The sequence below is a fragment of the Oryzias latipes genome, chromosome 1 (genome assembly GCF_053564925.1).
Source record: "Oryzias latipes strain Hd-rR chromosome 1, Olatipes_Hd-rR_3.1".
Classification (NCBI taxonomy): domain Eukaryota; kingdom Metazoa; phylum Chordata; class Actinopteri; order Beloniformes; family Adrianichthyidae; genus Oryzias; species Oryzias latipes.
In genome coordinates this window covers 19,984,311-20,007,975 of record NC_136237.1, presented here as the reverse complement: position 1 = coordinate 20,007,975, position 23,665 = coordinate 19,984,311, and the positions used below count along the sequence as shown (strand labels likewise).

The following is a 23,665-nucleotide window of genomic DNA, read 5'->3' as shown; positions in this document are numbered from 1 at the left end:
CCTGGGTGGCGGTCTTGGTCGCCCGGGGGGCGGTTGTTCCCTGCCTGTTCCCGTGTGGCGTTGGGGGGATTCCGGCTGCCGCTACTGCTGCGGCAGGGGTCTAGGTGTGGGGGTGGCTGGGCGCTCCTCCTCCTTCTTTTCACATTCCACCATCCATTTTAGAAGAACATAAACACTCACCTGAACACAGGTGTTAGCTCACCTTTGCACTAACAGTTTGCATGATTGAATGAATGAAAGACTTCACACTAGTTGGTTTAAAGGCATAGGTATGCGTTTGTGCACACTATCTGTTTTGTGTACATGTTGACGTGGACATTTTTGCAGCTAGCAGGTGTGTTGATAACATTTGAGTGTGTGTGGACAGGCCTCGCCCTTTTTGTACTACATTTGAACAGTACCGTAATGATAAACAACCATGAAGCAGCATAGAGCAGGCAGGTTTACTGGTTGTTTATCATTACGGTACTGTTCAAATGTAGTACAAACTACATCACTATCACCCTCCCCTCTCTGACATCCCTCTCTCTTCTTCCCTTCTTTCCTTTTCCGTCCGGTCCAACACCAAAGATTTTCAAACATGGTTGAAATTAATAAAGTTTGGCCTCAATTACAAAAGGGGTTTATCCAGACATACCTTTGGTTTGTCTGAAGATTAATAACCCCTCTTGTTAAAGTAAAATATGTCCAACACAAGAGGCCCTCAGCTCTCATCTGCCTGCCTAGCAGTTGGACAGGAAAAGTAAAAAAAAATAAATAAATAAATTTAAAAAAAGAATATTACCATTTCATGCATCTTATCCTTCCTAACATGATATAAACATTTTTTATATTTTCATTCTTCAGGTAGTGTACTGAATCCCTGAAATCAGAAAATGTATAATGGTTGTGAAGAAACTAGATTTTCTAGAAAGGACTGTATTGTATTAGTTCGTAACCTCGTCAGTTTCTTGCACACAGAAATAAATGAATAACGACTCAGAGACAGTTACTTATCTTTTGTGGAGGTTTTACTTCGCACAAACACGAAGGGGACAGACAGATGAACATGGTGCATTCAAAGTCCGACCAACGAGCGCAGGGATGGGCTTGGTATAAAAACCCTGCATTTGCATATTCAGAAGATCGTCCGATGGACCTCGTGTGAAAATCACACCCACAGGTTACTGCTGGAGGGAAGCTCCAAGGCTAAAGTGAAGATAACTCTGAGGCCTGCTCGGAAGATCACACATGCACAGAAAAAAGGGAGGATGAGAATAAACTGTGAAAACAATAGCTTGGCTGTGCTGTCTTCAAATGTAATATAATTTTGAGATGACAATACATGCTCAGTGAATTAAGTTTAAACCATTAGTGTATTAAAGTTAAACGCAGTTTCTAACTATTCTTCACAATGGTAATGAACCAAACAGGCCACAGGGGCAGTGAAGCAAACTGCTGTCACAAAGCGGGCTGCTTCCAACTGCAGCAAGTTTTAGTAGCATTGCTAAAAGTCCACAAAGCTAAATCAGGGTCAGGCAGGCAGGGGTCACTGATGAGCATGGGAGCATCATAGAAGAAACAGGAGTAGTCAGGATCCAGGCGAGATCCGGGGCAGGCAGCAGGGAAACGGAGTCAGAGACAAAACAGGACCAGGAAATCAGAAGATCAGATACAGCTATAATGCTTAGTAATGCATGCAGAGTGGCACAATCAATACTTCACACTGAGTAAGGCTGGGTGCAGTGCTTAAGTGTAGTGTGAGTGATTGCACATGAGAGTCAGGTGTGTGGCATCCAGAAACTGTGCGTTGGGGTTGCTGGGAGATGAAGTGCGTCAGACCTCTGGAAATGGTTCCTGCTGGTTACCAGAGGGGGAGATAAAGCTCTGACTTCTAACACCTGCAGCAGTGTACTGTCACAAAATTAAATTGATGATATTTATAGATGTACCTGTTGTACTGCTTAGAATCTTAAATTATTTTAGATGTATGAAAGGTTTGCCACATCTAGGATAAAGTTCCCTGTCCCAAAGACTGTATATTGGCAGCAGTGGATGCACTTTCAGAGGGTAGACTGCAAAGGTTTTCTTGTTTGTTTGTGCCATCCAAGCTTGATACAGACAGGAGGAAAGTGGGACTGTCATTAAAAAAACAAATTCAAAAAACTTGCATGATGCTTTTGAACCAATGCCAAAATTAATGCATTTGTAAATCTATGTAAGTTTAATATTAGGTAATTCAAGAAAAGCAAGAAAATATTGTTTAAATGAGGTCAGTTTGACTGCTTTTGGACCAAATAAGAAAGTATGAATGCAAAGCAAAGGTTTACTGGAGAAAAAGTCCCCTAAAGAAGCCACTTAAACATGATGGTTTTAACTCTGAGTAGTGGCCATTTAAGACATTTAACATAGAGGTTAGCAGGCAAAGCTTTGCCAAGGAAAAGATTTCACACTCAAGCAGAATTTAGTGAAGGCTTAAATTAGAAAATCACACTTATCTCAGTGAGTACACAGCTGTGAGATGGAAGGAAAAGGGAGAGAAAATGAACTGAAGTACTTGAGGTGCACGAGGGAGGTTTAAGATTCTGCAGTCAGTCCAAGTGCATGTTTAAGGTGTTCACTGTTCAGTCATTTCTGATGCTTCCTTGTAGTAATTTATCTCATCCAGCCAGGTAAGATTTGGGCATTTCTTCAGTCTGTTAGGGCACTTTACCCTCACCTAACTTAACTGCTTTTTTTGTTATTGTTTTTTATTGTCAAGATCTTGGAGCCACTTTCTTCTAATCTAGTAAAAACTGATCATCTATTGAAATATACAATTAAATATATTTTCCACATATTTTTGTATCTTTTAACCCTGTGACCTTATATTTTCAGGTATGAAAAAATGCTTTTGTTTTCAAGTAGATGCTAAATGTAGGTCATTTTGGAGTTGAAGTGGTTTGGTTCGTATTTGCTTCAATAGGTGGCAAAGGCTTAAAATGCTTGGAGTGCATTATTACATGAAATTTACTCCCTGCCACTTTTGTTGGAACAATCAATTTTTTCACATAGAGAGATGGATGAAGCATTCTGTCACATCACCCTCAAAGTGATGACCTCCAGCTTTTCTACAACAGACATGTGTATGTTAGACCCATTTCACCCATGTAATTCTGATTGGTTAAAAAAAACTCTAATTAAGTTGCTAATATAAAAGTAATCCAAAATTAATCTAAAACATGGAAACCCCCTTTGTATGGTACAACTGACATATAAAGGGGAAATGCCTCTTTGCCAAATGAACCAAACAAAAATAATCGATCAGCAACAACATCTGTCCAATAACGTTGACTTCCCTTTCCTGCAGCAAAAACAGCTCTCTCTTTTCAGGACGCGGGATGTGGCACCTCTGGGGAGGACATTCCGACTGGATTTTTGCATGATCGTTTTTGACCTTGTGGGTCCTCAGTAGGGGTTTCCGTGAATCACACTCACTCTTTGGCTCCAGCAGATGCTTGATTAGAGTGTACAGGCCGGGTCAGCAGCACTGTGGGCTCTCACTCATGCTCCTCCAGCTGGTCATGAGCAGTATCTGCAGGGAGGTGGGACACAGTGTTCCGCGGGAGCAGACTGTTGCTGACTTTGCCTGCCTTTAAAACTGGGGGCATTGGGTTTGGTGTGGAAAGGGTTTTGTTTCAAAGTTGTGTAAATACCAGCAAAAATGGATTTCCCTGCAGAACTATAACCAGTCCGTCCCCCTCTATATGCTATCAATGTTTTTAGCATATTCTGCTGGGGGGGTCCATGGGCTGCCAGACACATTTGCAAATTCCCCACAAGTGTGACTGACAATTAAGATCAGATTTTCCATTTGTTGGGGAAACACCGTGCAATGCGCAGCCATTGCCAACGGCAAAACTCTGAAGAGCTGCTCTAATTCTCACATTTACTGAGCACGTTAAAACATTTATTGCATTTCAGGACAAAGTCAACCATAAAGACCCATGCAGCAAATGTCTTTATGTCGCCGTGGAGGGAATTGGTAAGTCTTGACAGGTGCTTCTATGCCAGTGTGTGTTCTTTTGTCATCACTTGCTACTGGGTCTCCCCAGCTGTGAGCCTCCACTCCCACTCTCATTTGTTTTTCCCCTCTCCTTCCAGCTCGCTTCGTTTGTCTCACGCTGACTGTCTTGTTCAACTCAGGCAAGACTTTCTGCTCCACAGACTCATTTCATGCATTTTTCACCCTGCCTCTGTCATAACGGTGTGTTTGGCTGTTGGTTTACATGAGTACTAAAATGCGCACACAATCACAGAAATACATCCCCTCTGTTATCAGTTGGGGATGGGTATCTAGGCCAAACATTATTATCTGTGAGTGGTAGCTGGCCAGTGGGTGCGTTTCCATGGTGACCAGCATGTAACCTCATATACCGGAGAGCTCGCGCACTGTGGGAATTCGATTAGAGATCAATAATTCTGATCAGTAGTTGAAATCCCATGACAACAACCCGAGAGTGAACCCTGACGCGAAGCAAACTGGCATAGTTTGCGTGCTCATGTTTGCGGTGACACTGAGCTGGCCTCCTCTTTCCCTTGATCTGATTAGAGGAGTAGAGCATGATGAGATGAGCAAGCGCACACATAGGCACACACAGACACACACTCTGGTCAGCTGCATCCACATCAGGTTTGTAAAGTTTCTTTGTCGAAGAAAAATATGCAGAGATTGTGTTTCCAGCTGACGTGTCTGCACTGCCTTTTGTGTATATACCTTGACAATTATTTACAACACTTAAGGCAAATATTCGGGTGGCAATCTGAAGGACAAAGATTGTGGAAAATCTCAATGAAAAAAAGGCTTGCAGAGTATGTCATGGAAATATAAAGACAGTGTCAGGAAAAAGAAACAAAAATTAGCATATAAAAAACATGCTTCACACCTTGGAAGCTAACGAACAGCAGTGGAGGTTCATGTTCTGGTGAGTTACAAGAAATAATGAAGTCGCACATTTGCATGTAAGATGGAGCGGAAAAATAAATTAAATTATAATGCTCTGCAAAGAAAGATTACGGTTACTGGTATAATTACAGACAGTAAGGTAAATAGAAAGGGATCAGTGAGGGATTATGCTCATTTTCTCAGGGAGGTGCCAAAACTGCTTTGTCAGAAGATGAGATTTATTCCATGAAAAAGAAAATTAAAAAAACATAACTATTAACAAAAAAACTTCTGATCTTGTTCATTAATATTGCATTACATTTTGGTTTGTGTGCTTTAAACTGTCAGTTTAAAGCTTGACAAATTGGTCACAAAAAATCATCCTTAAGGCAATCTGACAACAGATGATTGCAGATCTTCTCAAAATGTGTTTTTTTTTTATCTACTCTGAATATTTCATAATGTGCAACAGTGACCAGAAGCAGAAAAAAACTACACTTCCCAATGTTTTATTGAGTCTTCAATTATTGGATCATGTGGTAATTCAAAAAGACAAAACATGGGTTGTTGTTGTTTCTGTTGGCATGTTAACACAGGGATGTTTGCATTTAGATCAAAGCGCCTCTGTGCTGAAAGCGCTCATTCATGATTGTGAAGCGCTTTCATTTTTCTCTGCTCTTTTATAGCTTTCGCTGAAAAAACATGACAAATGTGCTCCCATCCACACGTGCCACTGCTCCTGGGTGATCGGAAATACTGAAGGCTTTTTCTTCCGATAGGCTTCCTTCAAATGTTCCGGGAATTTATCTATTCTTTACTTATTTTCAGACTTTTTTTTTTTGAAGCATCACTTCTGATACCAAGTTGTAACTCATCTACTGAAGATTGCTGCTTAAACTGATGGGGTTTCTCTGTCATTTGACTGGATGAGCTGTATTGTACCTCAGCATGAATCTTTCATCCTTTCTTTAGGTCTAGAGAACAAGATAGATCCATCAGAAGACGCGATGTCGTTCTGAGTTCTCTCATCCCTCCTGCGCTTGCAAGAATGAACGCACACTGGCAGCTGCAGATCAGAGCAGCTCATTTCCGGCACGCTCCCTCTGACATTACATCCGCTACAGCCGAAAGACAGTTTTAATGGTAAACTGGTCTGCGGAGAAGCATCATCTCTTTACAATCGCCCAAGAAATGAAGTTGCTAAGCAACCTTTGGCCTTGATGATATGAAATTATGTAATGGTTAGAAGACAAAACAAAAGCAGACAAACAGAGAAGGTGGAGGACAGTCTGAGCACATGCAGTTACACCCATGTATGCGTGTTTGAGCCTCTCTGGATGGCAGATGACAGCAATATAGAGTTTTTAATGATAATCTGCCCATGGGTTGAAGGAATATGATAATCTTCTCTAATGGTCTCACTGATCTCTGAGTCCATTAAAGGTGACTGGACACACACACACTGACACACAAAACCAGACAGCACATGGACTGACTGAACTGTGCTTTTAAGTACCGCTGTTTGAGGATAAATACATCTGCTGCTCTGTTGTATCTCAGTCCTAAAGCTCTTTTATAAACCTGTCTCCTCTCAGTTTCCTGTGATCCAGCATCCCTGCCATCTTTTGTTCAAGGTGCACAACTACACACACAATGCAGTTTATTGCTGTGTGCTCTGAGGGCAGATGGGGAAAGCAGAGTGGCATTTTGGGGCTGAGGCAGACAGAAAAAAGGGATCTTTACCGCTAATCTTTTTTAGTCACAGGTTTCAGGACGCGGAGCGCCACACAGTGTTCATTCTGCATCACAGCACATTTCTCTGTGTGGCTCTTTGCTTTAATAATTAATGCTTATAATTCAATTAACTGTCAGAAGCACTGAAATGCCGTGTCTTTGTGGAACGTCTTTGGAGATCATCAGTGTGCAGTTGCAGTCACTCTCTAATTATTCAGCTATCCATCTTCAAAGGTGCTGCCAGTGTCACAAAGACACATGTGGCATGCATTATTTATGCAGACTTCATTAATCACCACTTACACTTCAGATTTGAGAAAAATACTTCTGCATGTGAAGTTCAAGAGGAAAGAAAAACAAAACCGTAGAAGTTGCTTTTATTTTATCTTTTAGGGATTTTACGTTTCTGACCTTTTAAAGTCTATCTTTGAGTTATCTTGGAGAGAATAATAAAAGCATAAAAGGAAGACTTAAAAGGAAAAATACATTTTAAAGAATCTAATTAGGTTGGAATAATTTGACTTCTCAGTCCAAGATCAGAAGTTTTTCTTTTTAGAGAATTGTGCAATATTTTGCATCTTAGGCTCATAATAAACATATAAATGTAATAGTCTATGGTATTTATGGTAATATACACTTTAATTCTGATCGTCAGGTAAAACGCCATTGCAATAAAAAGATACCCTTTATTTTAAAAGACATATTCAAAGCTTTAAGTGTTGTCTTTGACATGAAATGTCTAATTGTATTCACACGGAAGACAAGCATTTCTCTGTGTATAAATTTTATTTGTCATTACCCAACCAGATTCCAAATACAAAGCACATCAGACATTAATTAGGTCAATACATTTTAATAAAAGAAAACATTTGCATGAACTGTTCTGCAACCAGTCACATTTCCAGGTGACTCCATTTTTACATTGTAGAACAAACACACACACACACACACAACAAATGTACACATCTGGAACAAAAATGACTCAATATTAAATAAGCACATCCTTGATTTTTACAATCCAGCCTGGCATAAACCCAAATGTCTGCTTAAACGCCACAAACAAAAGCAATCATGTTTTTAATATTTAGCTCATTAGTCATTCATTTAGAAACATTTCCAAAGTTTCCTATGGAAGCAGAGGATTTAGCCAAGTAGATAAGCAACATTTACTTGTTAATTTCCACTACAGTGATCAAAAAAGATTGCCCTTAGAAACAAATGGAATTTAAATGGCTCTTAAAGCAAATTTTGTTTAATATTTATGCCCTAAAAACACAAGGTGTGTGCAAAGCTAACTAATGAGAAACTGCAAAGCTACAGTTCATTTCTATTTACAAACAAATCCAAAGGAGAAAAGAGCATTTCTCCCATAAAAGAAGCATTTGTATCCCTGAGTGCATTTGTTATTCCTATCATTAGGATTTGGTGTTCCGTTATCAGTTATAATGCTCTGTCTGAACAGCGCTTCACAGCATCACCGCAGTTTTCAAGGGCCAAAGTCAGCAAAGATGCTTTTAAAAAAAACAAAGAACATCAGCAGTTGTCCTGACGTACTTCAGGAAAAAACAAAGGACAAGGCCGGCTCACAGCAGCAACATGTTTCTGAAGAGCAAACCAACCGTCCAGAAGGAAAACCTCTTCTTCTAGCAGTACATGAACCAGAACGGCCGTTTCCAGAAAGATCCGCTCTTAAAGGACAGTGTGTTAGCATGGAGGAACCTCCTCTTCTTTGTCCATCTTCTTTTCATCCTCCTCTGTCTCCTTGTCTTTATTCTTTTTGTGTTTCTTTTTCTTGTGTTTGTGCGTTTTGGGCTCTCCTTCTTTGTCCTGGCTGCTGTGCTTTTTGTGCTTCTTGTGTTTTTTGTGTTTCTTGTGTTTCTTCTTCTTCTTGTCCGTGGTGGTGGTGGTGGCTGAGCTACTGTGGTTGCTCATGGTGGGGCTGCGGGACGGCTGGCTGACTGACAGTTGGCTGAGGGAGGGGCTGATGCTCCTGCCGCTCCTCCCCCCCTCCGCCTCCGAGCCCTCACCTTCACTGTAATCGGGCACAAAGGCCGCCTCATCAGTCTCCCGTGTCAGGTCGGAGCATAAGCGCTGTCGCTTGGGCTCTGGGCCACGACTCCCCTCTTGTCCTCCTCCTCTGCTCTCAACTGCTCTCTCCTCTTTCCCTGTCACTCCTCGCCCTTCCTCTCTTTCCCCTCTTCTCTCCTCCTCTCTTCCTGAAGATTTCTTCTCCTCTTTTGCCCCTCTGCCCTCATCCTTGGTAACTTTGGCTTTGACTTGCTTGCTGGAGTCTGTTTGTGAAGTCCTGACACCTTTACCCTCATCCCTCGCTGATTTCCTTTTCTTCTCCTCTCTACCCACTCCTCTCCTCTCCTCCCTTGAAACCTCTCGGTACTCGCTCCTGATGGGTTTAGCGGCTTCAGAGAGCACCTCTCTGACCTGACTCCTATGCTTTACAGGTGAAGGCTCCTTGATGGCTGCAGGGAGAACATCTTCCTGGCCCTCTTCATCATCTTCTTTCTCCCATTTGGAGCGAGGAGGAGGCTGAATGAGCGGCTCCAGGTTGGCCGGGCTGACACTTGGGCTGCTGGAAGGGCTGGATGAGGGCGGCTTTACTGGTTTGGAGGTTACGCTCTTCAGCTCTTTCTCAGAATTCTGATTCTTTTCTTGGCTTGGTCTAATAATAAAGAGAAAACTCGTGAAGTGACAACAAAAACAGAAAGTTTTTATTCAAATTAAAAGTATGACTTATATGATGAATCAATTATTTTCAGTTCCAAAGCAAACATGATTTTGTTTCTAAACTAAACTCTTTATTTTCTTAGTTTAATTCACAAATCCCCATGACCTTAAACTAAGAGCAGCAAATCTTGAGTAGGAAATCAGAACATCAGGGGAGCTGAACCAATTATTCATCCAAAAACAATTAAATAAACTGACCCGGTAAAAGTTAAGTTCTAAATGAAAGCACAGCAAACTCACCTGGTTGAAGAGACCGCGTGGCTCGACAGAGCCTTTCGGCTGAGCCTTGGTTTACTCTTCACAGACATCGGTTGTCGATCTTTCACGCCTGTCAGATTGGAATCGATTTATGAAATGGGTTCAATGAATACAGAATTAAATGGCACATGAGAAAATTAATCTTCAAATTACCTTCCCTGACGGGAGCAGATGATTTCTCTCCTTTAAGGCCACTCCTCTCTGTTCTGTCACTGGATGTACTTCTGGGAAATGAGAAAATATAATTACACTTCTTAAAATGTGTTTAAAGAGAGAGTCAGCAAAGCAAGCTTTCTCTTATCCAAGGATGTGATGGCATTGTGACAAGCAGCAAAAATAGAAAATAATAACCTGTCAGATTTAGCGGCTTTGTCTGAGCTCTCCCCTCTCTCCTTGGAGGACACACTAGGTCTCTCCTGATGGTCAGACGGCCTCCTAGTTATGGCAGATTTCTCGCCAATAGTCATCTTATCTAAACAGACCGACCTGCCTCCTCCACTTCCACTATTGGAGTTCTTTTTTTCTGGTTTTGCTGACTTCTCAACCTCTTTGTCTCTGTCCACTGCTGCTTTCTCCAAGCCAGTACTAGAGACCTTGTCTTTTTCTTTAGACCCCACAAGTCGGTCCTTGTCAAAAGCAGATCGATCTCGTCCTCTTTCTGAAGCAGAAGCTTTATCTTGATCTCGATCTGAAACAGATTTATCTTGATCTCTTTCTGCAGTAGAGGGTCTTTCTCGATCCCTTCCAGAACCCGAAGCTCTATCTCGATCTCTTTCTGACGCAGATGGCTTTTCCCGATCTCTTTCTGAAGCGGATAACCTATCTCGATCTCTTTCGGAAGCAGAAGGTCTATCACGCTCCCTTTCTGAAGCGGGAGGTCTTTCACGCTCCTTTTCTGAAGCGGAAGGTCTCTCTCTATCTTTTTCTGAAGTGGTAGGTCTCTCTCGATCCTTTTCTGAAGTGGAAGATCTCTCTCGATCCCTTTCTGAAGCGGAAGATCTATCCCTGTCTCTCTCTGAAGTGGCAGACCTATCTTTCTCTGAAGTGGAAGGTCTATCACGCTCCCTTTCTGAAGTGGAAGGTTTTTCTCGATCCCTTTCTAGGGTGGAAGGTCTCTCTCGATCCCTTTCTAGGGTGGAAGGTCTCTCTCGATCCCTTTCTAGGATGGATGGTCTCTCTCGATCCCTTTCTAGAGTGGAAGGTCTCTCTCGATCCCTTTCTAGAGTGGAAGGTCTCTCTCGATCCCTTTCAGAAGCAGAAAGTCTATCTCGGTCAATGTCTGAGCTGTGACGTTTGTCTCCTCCGGCTCCTGGTCTGTCTCTGGAGACAGGCCTTTCTACAGATGCTGATGGATCTTTTCGTTCATTTTCTCCAGCTGGACTGACTCCATTTCCTTCAGAAACAATGGAAGCAGCCGAACGATCTAACGTGGAGTTGGTTATCTTATCTAGACCAAAGGGTGCTTTGTCCAAGGATGTTGCCTCTGTGCTACCTCTTCTCCCCAGATCTCTGTTCAACTTGATCCTCCTCATTGGTTTCTGTGAACAAAAACAGAACAATGCAACTCTTGAGTTTTAAAAGACAACAGAACACCATTTTGATTGCAATGAGATGTTGAATTCTTCCACAAACATACTGACCGGAATGTCCATCAAAGGTCTAATGGCTGATCGATCCGAATCACCCCGGACCAGGTCACGACTCACTTGCATAGGAGGTAAATTGGACAGTCTGTCAGAAGGGGCTGAAAATCTGTGAAGACCCAACTGATGTGGAAGATGCGAATGAGAGAGGACGTCCCCTCCACCCTCTATACCATCTATTCTCCTCAGCTTCCCAGGAGGTCTAAGTAAAGAGCGGCATTCTTCACCCATCCTTCTTCGATTGTCTATTGGCGACGAAGGGCGGGGCAGGTGTGGGAGTCCATGTTGATGCGGGAGGGAAAGAAGACTCTGTGGGGGATCTCTTCTACCCCGCAAGTCATGGTCTGATCTTGAGCCTTCGTGAAGAGAAGGAAAGGGGTTCTGGGAAGACAGGGGAGGAGTCTTCACCGCCGTGGATCTCACAGAGATCTTGCTCTTCTCCTTTTTAGTAGTGGTCAAATTGGAGGCATCTTTGACAGTCTTCAGCAGTTTGGAAGCAGAGGAAGATGAAGAATCTTTCTTCTTTGTCATCACACCCTCTGCCGTCTTTTTCTTCACCTTTACACCTTCACTCTTCACCTTCACACTCTCCGTCTTACCTTTAGTTTTACCATTTGAACCCTTCTCTTTTTTTGTTTTATCAGACACAGTCTTGGAAGTGGACTTGGTGGTGGTTTTAGAAAGCACACCTGTACTTTTGGAGGCTGAAGCTTTAGAAGGTGCTGCACCAGCGGAAGCCTTTGATGAGATGGGAGGTGTTTTCGATTGTGAAGACATTTCATCCATTGGCTCATCTCTGACAGGGGTGGCATCCCCTCTGTCCAGTGAGTGGTGTGAAGCTTCTCCTTCCTCCCCCGTCTTCCTTTTTATTTTCTTTGATCTCATGAGTTTAGAGCTGGACTTGTTCCCTGTAGAAGATGATGTGGGTAAATAATGAGGAGGACCCCCTCTCTCGTCTCGTCCTCTTCGTCCCCTCCCCTGAGGTGAGTAATCTCTGGATGAGGGCATTTTCTCCCTCTCGCCCTCTCTGCTGCTGTGGCTCCTGTGATGCATGGATGGATGCTGGGTGTCATAGTCTTTGTAGTATTTGTTGTACCAGTCTGTGTACTCCTTCTCCCATTGTCGGTACCGCTCTCTTTCCCAACGATCGTGGCCAGTGGGGCTGTGCCCTTTGAGGTCATAAGGAAGTAACTCTCGAGGGGGCAGCCTCCGCCCACCAGGGCTGCGGCTTCGAAAGCCACCAGGGGAACGGGACCGTGACCGGTAGGGTCCAGCCCCTTCAGCTCCTTCCCAGACTCGAAAGGGAGAACGTGGCGAACCAGACCGCCGGTAGCCAAAAGACCTTGAGCGGGAGCGTGACCTTGTCCGTGAGCGTCCATAACTGCGTCCGTTTCGTCTAGAGTAAGGGGAGCGTGTATAGGATCGGCCATGGGAACGTGAACGTGACCGACTTGGAGAAAAGGAGTAAGACCTGGATCTTGATCTGGATCTAGATCTTGATCTAGAGCGAGAATACGGAGAACGGCTGAATGGTGAGCGACTGTATGACCGGGACCTAAAAGAAAACATTTCCGAGGAACAAAGACAGAGGGCAATCTTTAAGAATATGTATTTTGCTAGGACACAGGTCAGTAAACTGTAGGGGTATAACGATTAATCAACTTAATCAATTAATTGAGTTGTATTCCTGAAATCCAACCAGATCAATCTGTCTGAGGCAAGTTGTTAATCTAATTGACTTTACCATTAGAGAATCGTTTCAAAGTGCAATAAATCAAACATATCGATATTTGAAAATTCCATTTGGATTAAGACGCAGTACGTTTCTTTTGCCATAACATAAAAATGACCAAGTTCCATCACAGCAGACAGCACAAATGTGATGACAGCAAAAAATAAACGGTCCATAATTCCAGTCCAATGTGTGGAAACACTTTAAACTTAGAAAAAAAGACATGTGGCCATACAGTGTGGTAAAATGTTCTAATAATGTTCCCTTTGGATTATTTTGATGTGGAAAAACAACTGTGGGCTGAACTAAATTTAACCTAAAATGGGAATGGATTTGACAATAATTATTGTTTACTTGCTTGTTTGTACACATAATGAATTTACACTTTATTATCTTACGAGGAATACAAGGAATCTGGAAAACTTCACCTGCACTGTTCAGTAATCAGGTGTTTATCTCTGAGTCACACTGGTTGAATTTTTGGCTTAAGATGTCCTGGTTCAATTTTAGACAGTGAATCGGATTGTTTAAAATAAACCAAAAATCGACAGAATCTTATTAGCAACTACACATTATGATTTGAATTGAATCGATCATCAAATGAATTGTTACACCCCTAGCAGTCACTCTAATTAGCATGACAAATGATTGCAGAGACAGCAAAATTCCTTCTAATAAGCCACTGAGACTTTAATTTCAGCATTAAACCAAGTTTATTATTAAACACCAGAATCAATTGTCAGTTAAAACTTACAAGAAATTCCAAAAACCAAAAAAGTCTTAAACGCCACAAACAATAAAAATCGTGTTTTTAATATTTAGCAATTAGTTTACTCTTAAAAAAAGAGATCAAAGGCCTTTTTTCTGAAGATCTACATTCATTATTTGCACAATACAAATAATGGAAATTTGAAGTTTAAGGTCACTAGTTCTTTTTTTCTCCAATCTTTACAAAGAAGGCAGCAATAAGCAGTTATATGGTATTGTGGCCCTTAATGTTGCTAACTTTAGGATTTTATTCACTATAAAATTAAACCTCTTGTGATCTTTAACTGTTATTTTAAACAGCATCTCTGTAGGTTTTTTTATGCTGTAATGACCCTTGTATGGACTCATTTCCATCAGAGTAATTTTACCAGAAAATCTTCAGATTTCAGTTACTGTATTTTCACAACTATAAGGCGCAGTTGAAAGTCTAAATTTTTCTCCAAAATTGGGGTGCGCCTAATGTGTAGTTGTGGGGCGTAGAAAAAGGCGGCATGAGAAAGGGAGTGAGACTGAAGCTGCCATTTTACTGACTGGAATAGAAAGCAGGGCTAAGTCCCGAGTCCCCACAACATTGTTTACAAAATGGCTGAAGCCCTGTTTAAACTGCAGCTATCAGCCACGTGGATTGATGGATTTTTAGATGCTGTTTTATGATTGAAAAAAGAAATCAAAACTAACTCAGATTTGCTTCTGCTGGATTTTTTAAACACACACCGAGTGTCTGTGTGTGTGCTTGAGCCGTCTCCTTGCTAGCCCGTGTTTAAGAAGGAGGAAAGCAGATGCACCCCGTGAGGAACAAGGTGGGGGGTCAGGCGCTGAGCTGCAAGTGAGTCTGTGAGCGCGCATTCAGTTTGTGTTACCCAGTTAGGGAGAACAGTAAAAAAAAAAAAAAAAAAATAATAATAATCAGGTTTCCCCTAAAAGAACAGACTCGTTCTTTTATTGAACCACTCTGGAGGCTCTGATGGTCCGAACGGGGCGTTAACATGTCCGCGCCTTAACACTCGGTGCGCCTTTTGTATGTGTCAAAGACTGAAAAATCCCCCGTAACTGAGACCGTGCCCTATAACCCGGTGCACCCTATGGTCATGAAAATACGGTAATTTAGCAGACTTTTTTTAAATAAAAAACAGATTTAGCCTCAAGCTAGTGCGGCAGATACAAATGACAATGTTACCTGGGGTAAGATGGCCTTCTTCTTTTTGGTGCATTTCTATACTTGATAAGCTCTTCATGAAAGTCTTTAGTAAACTCATCAAGTTTGGATGTAGCTCTAAACAAAAAGAAACAACAAATTATTTATGTTTCCCTTGTATGGAAGCTACTAATTCTGACAACTATAATTGATATTGTGCACATTTTAGCAATAGTGATTATAGAGTAATACAAAACAACTAACTTGTCTTGTCTGTGGTGTCTTGGTCTGTAGAAATCCTCCTTAGAAAGCAGAGGCTGTGCCATAGGTGGTAAAGGGAGAAGAGGAGGCTGGGCACCAGGGGGAACCCAGGGAGGGTTTAGCACTGGAGGTCCAGGGGCAAATACAGGCTGGGGCTGGTAACTGATAATGGGTGGAGGGATAAGCCCGGGCCCAGAGCTGTACGGAGGTAGATACGGCTGTGTTGGGGGTGGGTAGAGGGGAGATGGGTAGACTTGAGGAGCAGGTACAGGAGGTAGAGGCGCCTGTAGGTGAGTCTGTTCCCCTCTGTTTCTGTTCCTACAACAAATAAAATAAAACCAAAATTTTACAACAGAGCGTATGACACTGGATAATAGCAAGCATGTGGAATGGCCTTACCAGTGTCTGCCTCCACCTCTGTGGGACTGATTGTGTCGTGACTGGTGGCCTAGTGTTGCAGATAAACAGATGTCAGTAATCAAAGTTAGTATTTGCAGTAAACTCAAGATTTCATATTTCTTAAGTAAGCATCTCACCTGAGGAATGATGAGGCCTTGAAGGTGGAAGGTGACTAATAACTGGCAAATTGTATCTCTGTATAAAAACAAAAAGTGACCAAAAAACATTGAAGACAAACTGAAATTGCGAGATGTGTTTGAATAATTGATTTAATTCCTTATCTTGCATATTTTTTTCAGTAACATTCTAACCTAAAGCATAACTTGAGTAGGAATGTGCTCACCTGTGTTGCACTTTCTGATTTTCCTGAAGACTCCTGTTTCACAGCAGGCTCTGGATCAGCCTCATCAACTTCACTAGAGTAAAAGAGACACAAAAATCTCCTCAAGCCCAAGATCCTGTGTAAAATTCTTTCAGGGAGTAGAAAACCTAACTGCAACATACCCAGGTGGGGGTGGTTCTCCCTGGCTGCTGGAGTGCACTGGAGAATGGTGGTCAGAAACAGGTGCAGTAGCTGGAGAAGCATTTGGCTCTTCAGAGGCAGCCTCTGCATGAGGTGGACTCGGAGTTGAAGGAGAGAATGCAGAAGGAGTGCCAACGGGCAGGTTTTCCGTTTTGGGAGCTGTTGTGGCTGTACTTGTTGAAGGTGGGTTAGAGAAATTGGCCAGCAGAGGGTCCTGCTGCCTAGAATGAAGAGGCCTGACCAACTGGGGACGTGGTGGGGGAGGGACAGCCTGCTGGACTTGTTTGCGCCCATGTTTGGTGTATCCCGTCTCATTCTTGAAGTTGTTCACAGCCTGTAGAACAGAAAGAAGTATTACATTTCCAAAATGTTTGTAAAAATCCCTCCTGAAAAAAAGGTCATAGGAATACATCAATTTGTGACAGATTACCTGTCGAAGAAACTTGTTGGCAATCAGATTATCGGGTGAAACGTCAGACTGATTGCATGACGAGCAGATGTGCTCCTCTGAGTCCAACAATGCAGTTCGGATACCTGGAAACATATAATCTGATTTTAGAGGGAAGCTCCTTCATTCCTAAAGGATTCCAAGTGGTAAACTGCTTCCAAACCAATAGGGACTGCAACCAAATAACCCCTTTAATTCTAAAGATAAATGTAATTTTACACAAAAACTAGGCAATAATCTAAATACTCACATTCATCACAGTAACTGTTTCCACAGCAGGGTATAACCACAGCATCTGTCATCAGATCATTGCAGATGGGGCACAGCAGTTCATCTGGGATTGGGTCTGTATCATCCTCGGATGACGATTGCTCATGTGGAACGAAAGGAGGACGCTCCTTCTTTCCTTGAGCATACGCCTCCCTGGCAAAGGAAATTTGGATGTATGAGACATTTCCTGCTAAAACCAATTCTGAATGTTTTGATGCACTCAATGTGCTACAGATCTGACATTTCACACATACGCATCAATGGCAGGTATGGCATATTCTCCAGTGCTGGTCAACATGGCTCCCTTGGTGCCGGGGTCAGCTTTCACCATGAAGCTCTGAGGGATGCCCTTACTGATTTTTACAGGTTTAGGACCGTCTGCGCTTTTGTCTTGCACCTAGAAACATTTTTATTAGAAGATATATTTTTACATAAACAAAAATGTGCCTTTAAAAAGAAAAAAAGAAAAAAATCAAACAGACAAAAACATGATTACCACTGGCAAAGGGCATTGACGAATGTAGTGACCCGCCTTTCCACAACGAAAGCAAGTATAGTGAGCAGGTGGGGGTCCAATTGCCTTCTTTGAGTAACTAAAGGAAATGTATCAAAAAGGTTATGTTGATCCCTTATACGCACGTTTAAAAGGCAAAAAGGTGAGACGATTTAGCACGAAAAGACAAAATGTGTGACTACTGACTTTGCTGGGTCATAATCATGATTCGATTGAGTCATCATGGCTTTAATCTTGTCCTCCTCTGACGCATTTGCGTCAACCAGATTAGCGGTCTAAAAGTCAGCAGAGAAAATTGTTAAAAAGGATTTTTTATTTATTTAAAAGGGAGGTTAGGGGAGGAGCATTCAAAAATAGACATTCTCTTCCAAAGTGACCATGTAAACAAAATACCTTGGCAAGCTGGGCAAGAGACAAAGAAGGAGAAGAATCCGTCTGCAGGAGAATCAGAGCATATAAAGTTAACGTTACCCGTTAGGCATCTAATGATAGATTAGAACTCAAGACGCTTCCTGTGTCCTTGCAACATGATTGCGAAGACAATCACGTCCTTGCAACATTATTACAGCCTTTGCTGTTCTATCAAATACAGCAATCAACCATTCAAACAATGACAGATCCTCATATAATCTGCATTTAACATTAAATCTTCATCTAGTTTAGCTGTTGATGTTCAAACAAAACTCAGGTTTGCTCAAACTGCATCTGCTTTAGTTAACATAACAGAAAAGAAACACTCTAAAAGGCTAATTGTAAAAAAAAAAACAAAGTCACTTAGAAGCTAATTTTTTTGCCTACAAAGATGACGGTACATGGTTATACCGGTATTTTGAACCAAAGAAGGTAATTAAGTTTGAACCATTTCACATGGACATCCATAAATCCTTCTATTCTGGCCAAATTTATAAAACAATACAGTTCTGCTGTGGAGTCTATAGAGCTGCTAGCATTAAATGGCCTTAAACTCCTTTTTAGATGCATCAAGGTTATGGAACTACATAGGTATAATCAGCAAATTCTAGAAGTACACTATATGCACATCTAATCCTTAATTTAAAGTCCCACTCTGATTACTTTTTGATCGATTGAAAAAGTGTTCCCACTGGAATTAATTCCAATTAAGCTGCTGTAAGCCAAAAATAAAAAAAACCTGTCCTAGAAAAAGCTAGTTTTCTAAAGCAATGTTTCAGCAGAGCGGCAGACATTTATTTTCACTGCCGAGTTGTGGGCAGAAATTCTGGCACGGTGTGAGCCTGCCCTCATTTCCTGTAATCACTCTGTTTACATGCTCTCCCGCTAGCTTACAGCCCTTCACGACCCCAGCCTAACATTAGCTGTGCAACAAAAATGGCTATCAATACTGAAGCTATCCAGCCGTGTAATTTCGAGTCAGATTCCAAACGTGGATGAGGAAAACGTGGATCGGATCGTACGTAGATCTAGTCGTCAACAAATGGATACATCAGAATGGAGCGCTGCAGGGAGTTTGTGACGTGCTGGTTGTATATTTTTTTCTGCTGATTCACAACGATTTGAATAAAGACATTTTAAATACGCAAGCTTAATGTTGTTGATGCGTGTCTTCTATCCTCAGAAAAATAAACATCAATAATACAATTTTCATCAGAGTGGGTCTTTACCAAGGCCAAAGAATCAAACCTCAATGTCTAATGAACTTAATAGTTTGAGATTCTTTCCTGGACTTACGATAGGTTGGCAAAAAGCTGTGCAAGCTCTTAAAAAAGGCTAATTCTGCATTTACATATATAAAACTGGTATGACAAAAGAAACACATCCGGCTTTAGAGGAAAGCATAAGAGAAAACAAAACAGTTGTTAGCAATCCTTTCAACTGAATCCTGAAACGGTCAGTCAGTCCTACTTTGGAGGAGCAAAAGTTATGTTGATCACAAAGTTTGAGAAAAGAGGTCTTTAAGCAAAGAAAAATGTATTTTATACTACAAAAGGCAGATCTAAATGCATGTGACAAAGGTCTAATATTCAAGCTAGCAGGAGTAGGATCCATCGCAGTCTGCAGGGCACAGGAGACAGTGGTTATTGCTTTAGGCTGCGCAGGGAACACAAAGGGATCTGGTGCAAGCAGTTCTGACAAAACCACTCAACAGCTTTATTGACAGGTTCTGCAGCTTACAGGACACACTTCACCAGCATACGTCTCACTGCAGCAACCATTGGAGGCCTCTAAAGATCAACATGGTACTTAGATTACCATTGGGTCTTAATACTTTTAAAAGACAAAATTACATGTGAGGCAAAATCACAGTACCTTTTAATAACTAGCTCCTTAAGACTCCTCAATCCAGTTTTAACAGTACACATTAATCTAGCAGGTTTGATTGCAAGACAGAAAAAGGCACTTGAATTCTAAATGACTTTTGTGCACTTCAGGATTAAATTTTGTGTGTGTGTTATGTTCAGTCCATACCAGAACAAAAACAAAACAGCTTTCACGAAGAAATTGTACAAGACAGAATAATCAACATTATGTGTTACCAAACCACAGATTTTAGAACATTGTTGAGAAGGGTCAGTTGTTGACATTAAAAAAAAAAAATTACTGGCAAATCTGTTCCACTCACAACTTCTGTGTAATTGCAATCCACGTTAATTACAATCAACCCCAGTAAAACTGTCATTATTGTGGTTTTTTTTTTAAATAAACCAGATCATTAAAATTTTCACAGAAAATAAATTACAAGAAATTAGCAGCACAAAAGACCAACTTCCTTAAAGTGCATATGCCTGGCTTAAAGCAGGCTACAAAATCATTTAATTCTGCAACATTCATATAAAATTACTTTTTCAGAATATTTTAATAGAGCAACATTTCAAAAATGTATTCCATTGTCTTAAAAAAGGACGTTCTGCCAAACCTTCTCTCAATAAGCCACAATAACTTTAGTCTACTGATGTCATATGAGACACAAAGCAGAGATTTTTCTGATATGAACCGTGTTAAGTGTAGAAAACTCTCCTTAAAAAAGAACATCAAGTCACACAGAGGTTGAGATATCAACACAAATGTAAAACAAACAAAAAAAACACAGTAAACAAAAGATACAATTGGATTTTTGTTGACAGAATGTTCTTGAGAAGGGTGAATAAAGCCAAACAGAGTGGGAGAGAAAGAGGTGAGGAGAAGAGTGTGTTGATTTGGATTTGTTTTACATACGGGTCTAGAAGATCCAACCACAGATGTGTCAGAACGATCTCTGCAAAAAACAAAACAACATTGGCCATCAATGACAAGTCACACATTTACTTTAATCGACTTAATTATTGATTTAGATTTCTACAAGATTGGGTGAAATACGAATAGATCTGTCTGAGGCACGTTGTTATTTAAATCAAATTAACCTATACCATTTAAAAAACGTTTCAAAATGAAATAAATCAATTATAATCAATTTTGGAAAATACCATATGGATTGAGGCACGGTAGGTCTAGTTTACCATAATGTAAAAACGGGCAAGTGCCATTAGAGCACACAACACACATGTGATGACAGCAAAAATGATCATACCATCATTCCAGTCCAATGTGTGGAAACACTTTAAATTTAGAGAAGACATGTGGCCGTACAGTGTGGTAAAATGTTCTAATAATGATCCCCTTTGGATTATTTTGATGTGGAAAAACAACAGTTGGCTGAACTTAAATTAAACTAAAATGGGAAAGGATTTGACATTAATTATTGTTTACTTTCTTGTTTGAACACATATTTAACCCTTGTGCTATCCTATGACCCCACCCTTAGATTGTCGTGTTCTCTCTACCATGTGAAGGGGGATAAAGGTGGAAAGATTTCATGTAATCCATGGACACCAGTGAAGATCACAAATCATTGAAGAGAAAAGGTTCAGCGCACTGTCTAGTGAGTCTAGATGACCCAACGCCCAACGTTAAAGTGCCTAGGATATCACAAGGGTTAAATTACACTGGATTACCTTGCAAGAAATACGAAGAATCTGGAAAACTTCACCGTTTGTACTATATACCTGGTACTGTTCAGTACCAGGTATTTATCTCTGAGTCACACTGGTGAAAGTTTTGGCAAAAGATGTCCTGGATCCATTTTAGGTCAGTGACTCGGATTGTTTAAAATGAACAAATATCGACTATGAATCATATCAGGAACCACTGATTATTATGAATTCAAATCATTGTTAAAATGAATCAATGCACCCCTCTTTGTATCCATTGAATCAGATTAATTCGATTTAGAGTCAAGAGGTTCAATTTAACTCACAACTTGTTCAATTTCCTTCAAAATTTTCATTTAAACCAATTTGATTAATTAATAAAAAATAATTTTAACATTATTTGATATATAAACTGAACAAAAGTAGAAAGTTCAATTATAAAAACAATTCTTGTTTATTAAACTGAGTTATTTTTTAAACAGAAAACCAAAATCAGGAATAACTGTAAAGGAAAATCAATTGATTTGATGAATCAACACTAATGTTTAAAGTAAACCTCATGTTACTTTGGATTCATAGATTTATTTAACCCAGCCCCATCAGGATTTGGGGGATGGATTGTAAATTTTAGTTATACGTACACAATGAACGTCCTGCCAGCAGGCTTAACTCCACCAAGCGGAGTGCGGCGGACAATCACTGAAGCGTGTTTTGGGATGTGGGCCTCATCGTCTGTGTATTCTACGAAACAAAAGAATGTATTAGAAAAAAACTTCAGTGTACACAACAGCAGCATAATTATTAAGTTTAATTACATAAACAGCTTTTTGAGTCAAATCAACATAGGGAATTATTTTTGTTCTTCTTGCAACTAAAGGTTTATGAAAATGTAAGCACCGACAGTTGTAAAACATAACAGTGAGTTACTAATTCACATGTATATCAAACTATATACCACAAACTATATCAAATATGTTAACATTTCAAAGGCACTTTAATCCGTTATTCTTTCCAGAATTAAGGGTATGGTAACTGGGTTGCATTTAGTGTTTGTTTTAATGAGTATTTCTTGTAATCCTAATGCAGAACTTGACATGATCTTAGTCAACTATTACAATGACCTAGCAACTGACCATTACTTTTAACCACCAACCTTGGAAGTACCTCAATCCTTCGACTACCCAACCAAAACAGGGGTGAATGACGCATTTCTCTGCCACTGTGTAATGAGTCAATGGAGAGCAGTACCTTCTCGAGTCTGCGCGTTGGTGATCTGCAGGTCGCAGTCTGTGGCCTTGAGGCGCTCGCGGGCCATAATCTGCCTTTTCAGCTCGCTGAGGGTGATGTGCAGCCCATCGAACGTGACAGTATTGTAGTCCAGTTTGGAAGAAAATTTATAGTGAACACACGACATGTTTACAGGTCTTATAACTTATAAGCACAAGTTGGGGAGGAAAAAATAGTTCAAGGCCTGTTATAACAAAGCAAAAACAGTGTCAACACTGAACACAAGAGGCTAGATTTGGTGACTTTAATCAGTAAACCTTCTTTATATTCGTTGAAAACATTCTGAACAAAGAAAATGCTTAAATTGGGGTGAGTTTAATGTCGTTGAGGACGACAGTCTTTAAGAAAAATGAACGAGGGGGGTGAGGCCAACGTGCCATTAAGGAAGGAGCACAGTGTACCTCGCCAGTTTTTTTTTATATAAGTCCAACAAAGCACACAGTAGTGCGAACAAATCAAAGAAAGTCCATGTAGCACAGTGTGTTTCGTTGAATGGGTGTAAATAAGTCCGTGATCAACTGTCCTTGAAGGAAAGCCCAAGCCGCAGCAACGCTAGCCTCTCGTGTAGCTAGCAGCGGGCCATGAGCTTCCTAACATCAGTCCGTGTGTTACCGTTTTGGCTACCGGATATACGGTTATTTTCTATCGAACGATGACAACACAAAAAAATCCACAGAGTCCAGAAATGGAATCGAAATTCCACTTTGAGTCCAAAACGCGAGGTAGACCCTAAAATTATATTATCATGTTGAACCGCTCCGTGAAGGTGTTAAAATGGCTACGGCTAGCATGCTACATGAAGACGAGCTAACACATTACGAAACACCAAAGGCCTAAACAAAAGCTAACGACTACTAACGCTCAACTGCGCTAACTCTGCTGCCCTGGTTAGCTGTCGAGCGAGCTGGAAGGAAAAAAAAATCCATCCGTCGCACGGTCAGAGGAAAAAAATCCACTTTGATCCAGGATGACCATCAGTCGATGAAAACCGAGAGTTATCCAGGGGGTTATTCACTTTAAATCCATAGAGTTAAAGTCGCTGGTCCACGATTCTTCGCTCCTCGCTGTTTCATCAAAATGGTTCTCAACGGAACCGGATGTGCT

At 41.0% G+C, this 23,665-nt stretch overlaps 1 protein-coding gene across 2 annotated transcripts; it reads right to left on the bottom strand.

The window, feature by feature from the left end:
* Window positions 1-7,404: 7,404 nt before the first annotated feature.
* On the bottom strand, window positions 7,405-23,665 carry LOC101160962 (uncharacterized). Of its 2 annotated transcripts, none has more exons than XM_011477161.3 (20): window positions 22,523-23,665; window positions 21,916-22,015; window positions 20,523-20,562; window positions 17,724-17,765; window positions 17,517-17,605; window positions 17,313-17,409; window positions 17,071-17,213; window positions 16,797-16,969; window positions 16,529-16,632; window positions 16,080-16,432; window positions 15,919-15,991; window positions 15,713-15,770; window positions 15,576-15,624; window positions 15,180-15,494; window positions 14,958-15,053; window positions 11,278-12,835; window positions 9,989-11,175; window positions 9,791-9,861; window positions 9,620-9,707; window positions 7,405-9,314 (listed from the first exon to the last, which is right to left on the bottom strand). In XM_011477161.3, exons 1-20 carry the CDS (start codon window positions 22,686-22,688, stop codon window positions 8,342-8,344), a joined length of 5,775 nt encoding a protein of 1,924 aa, XP_011475463.1. In that variant the 5' UTR covers window positions 22,689-23,665; the 3' UTR covers window positions 7,405-8,341. The 2 variants fall into 2 exon arrangements, with proteins under 2 accessions (XP_011475463.1, XP_020559913.1); XM_020704254.1 differs by having other exon boundaries at window positions 9,791-9,858; window positions 22,523-23,663.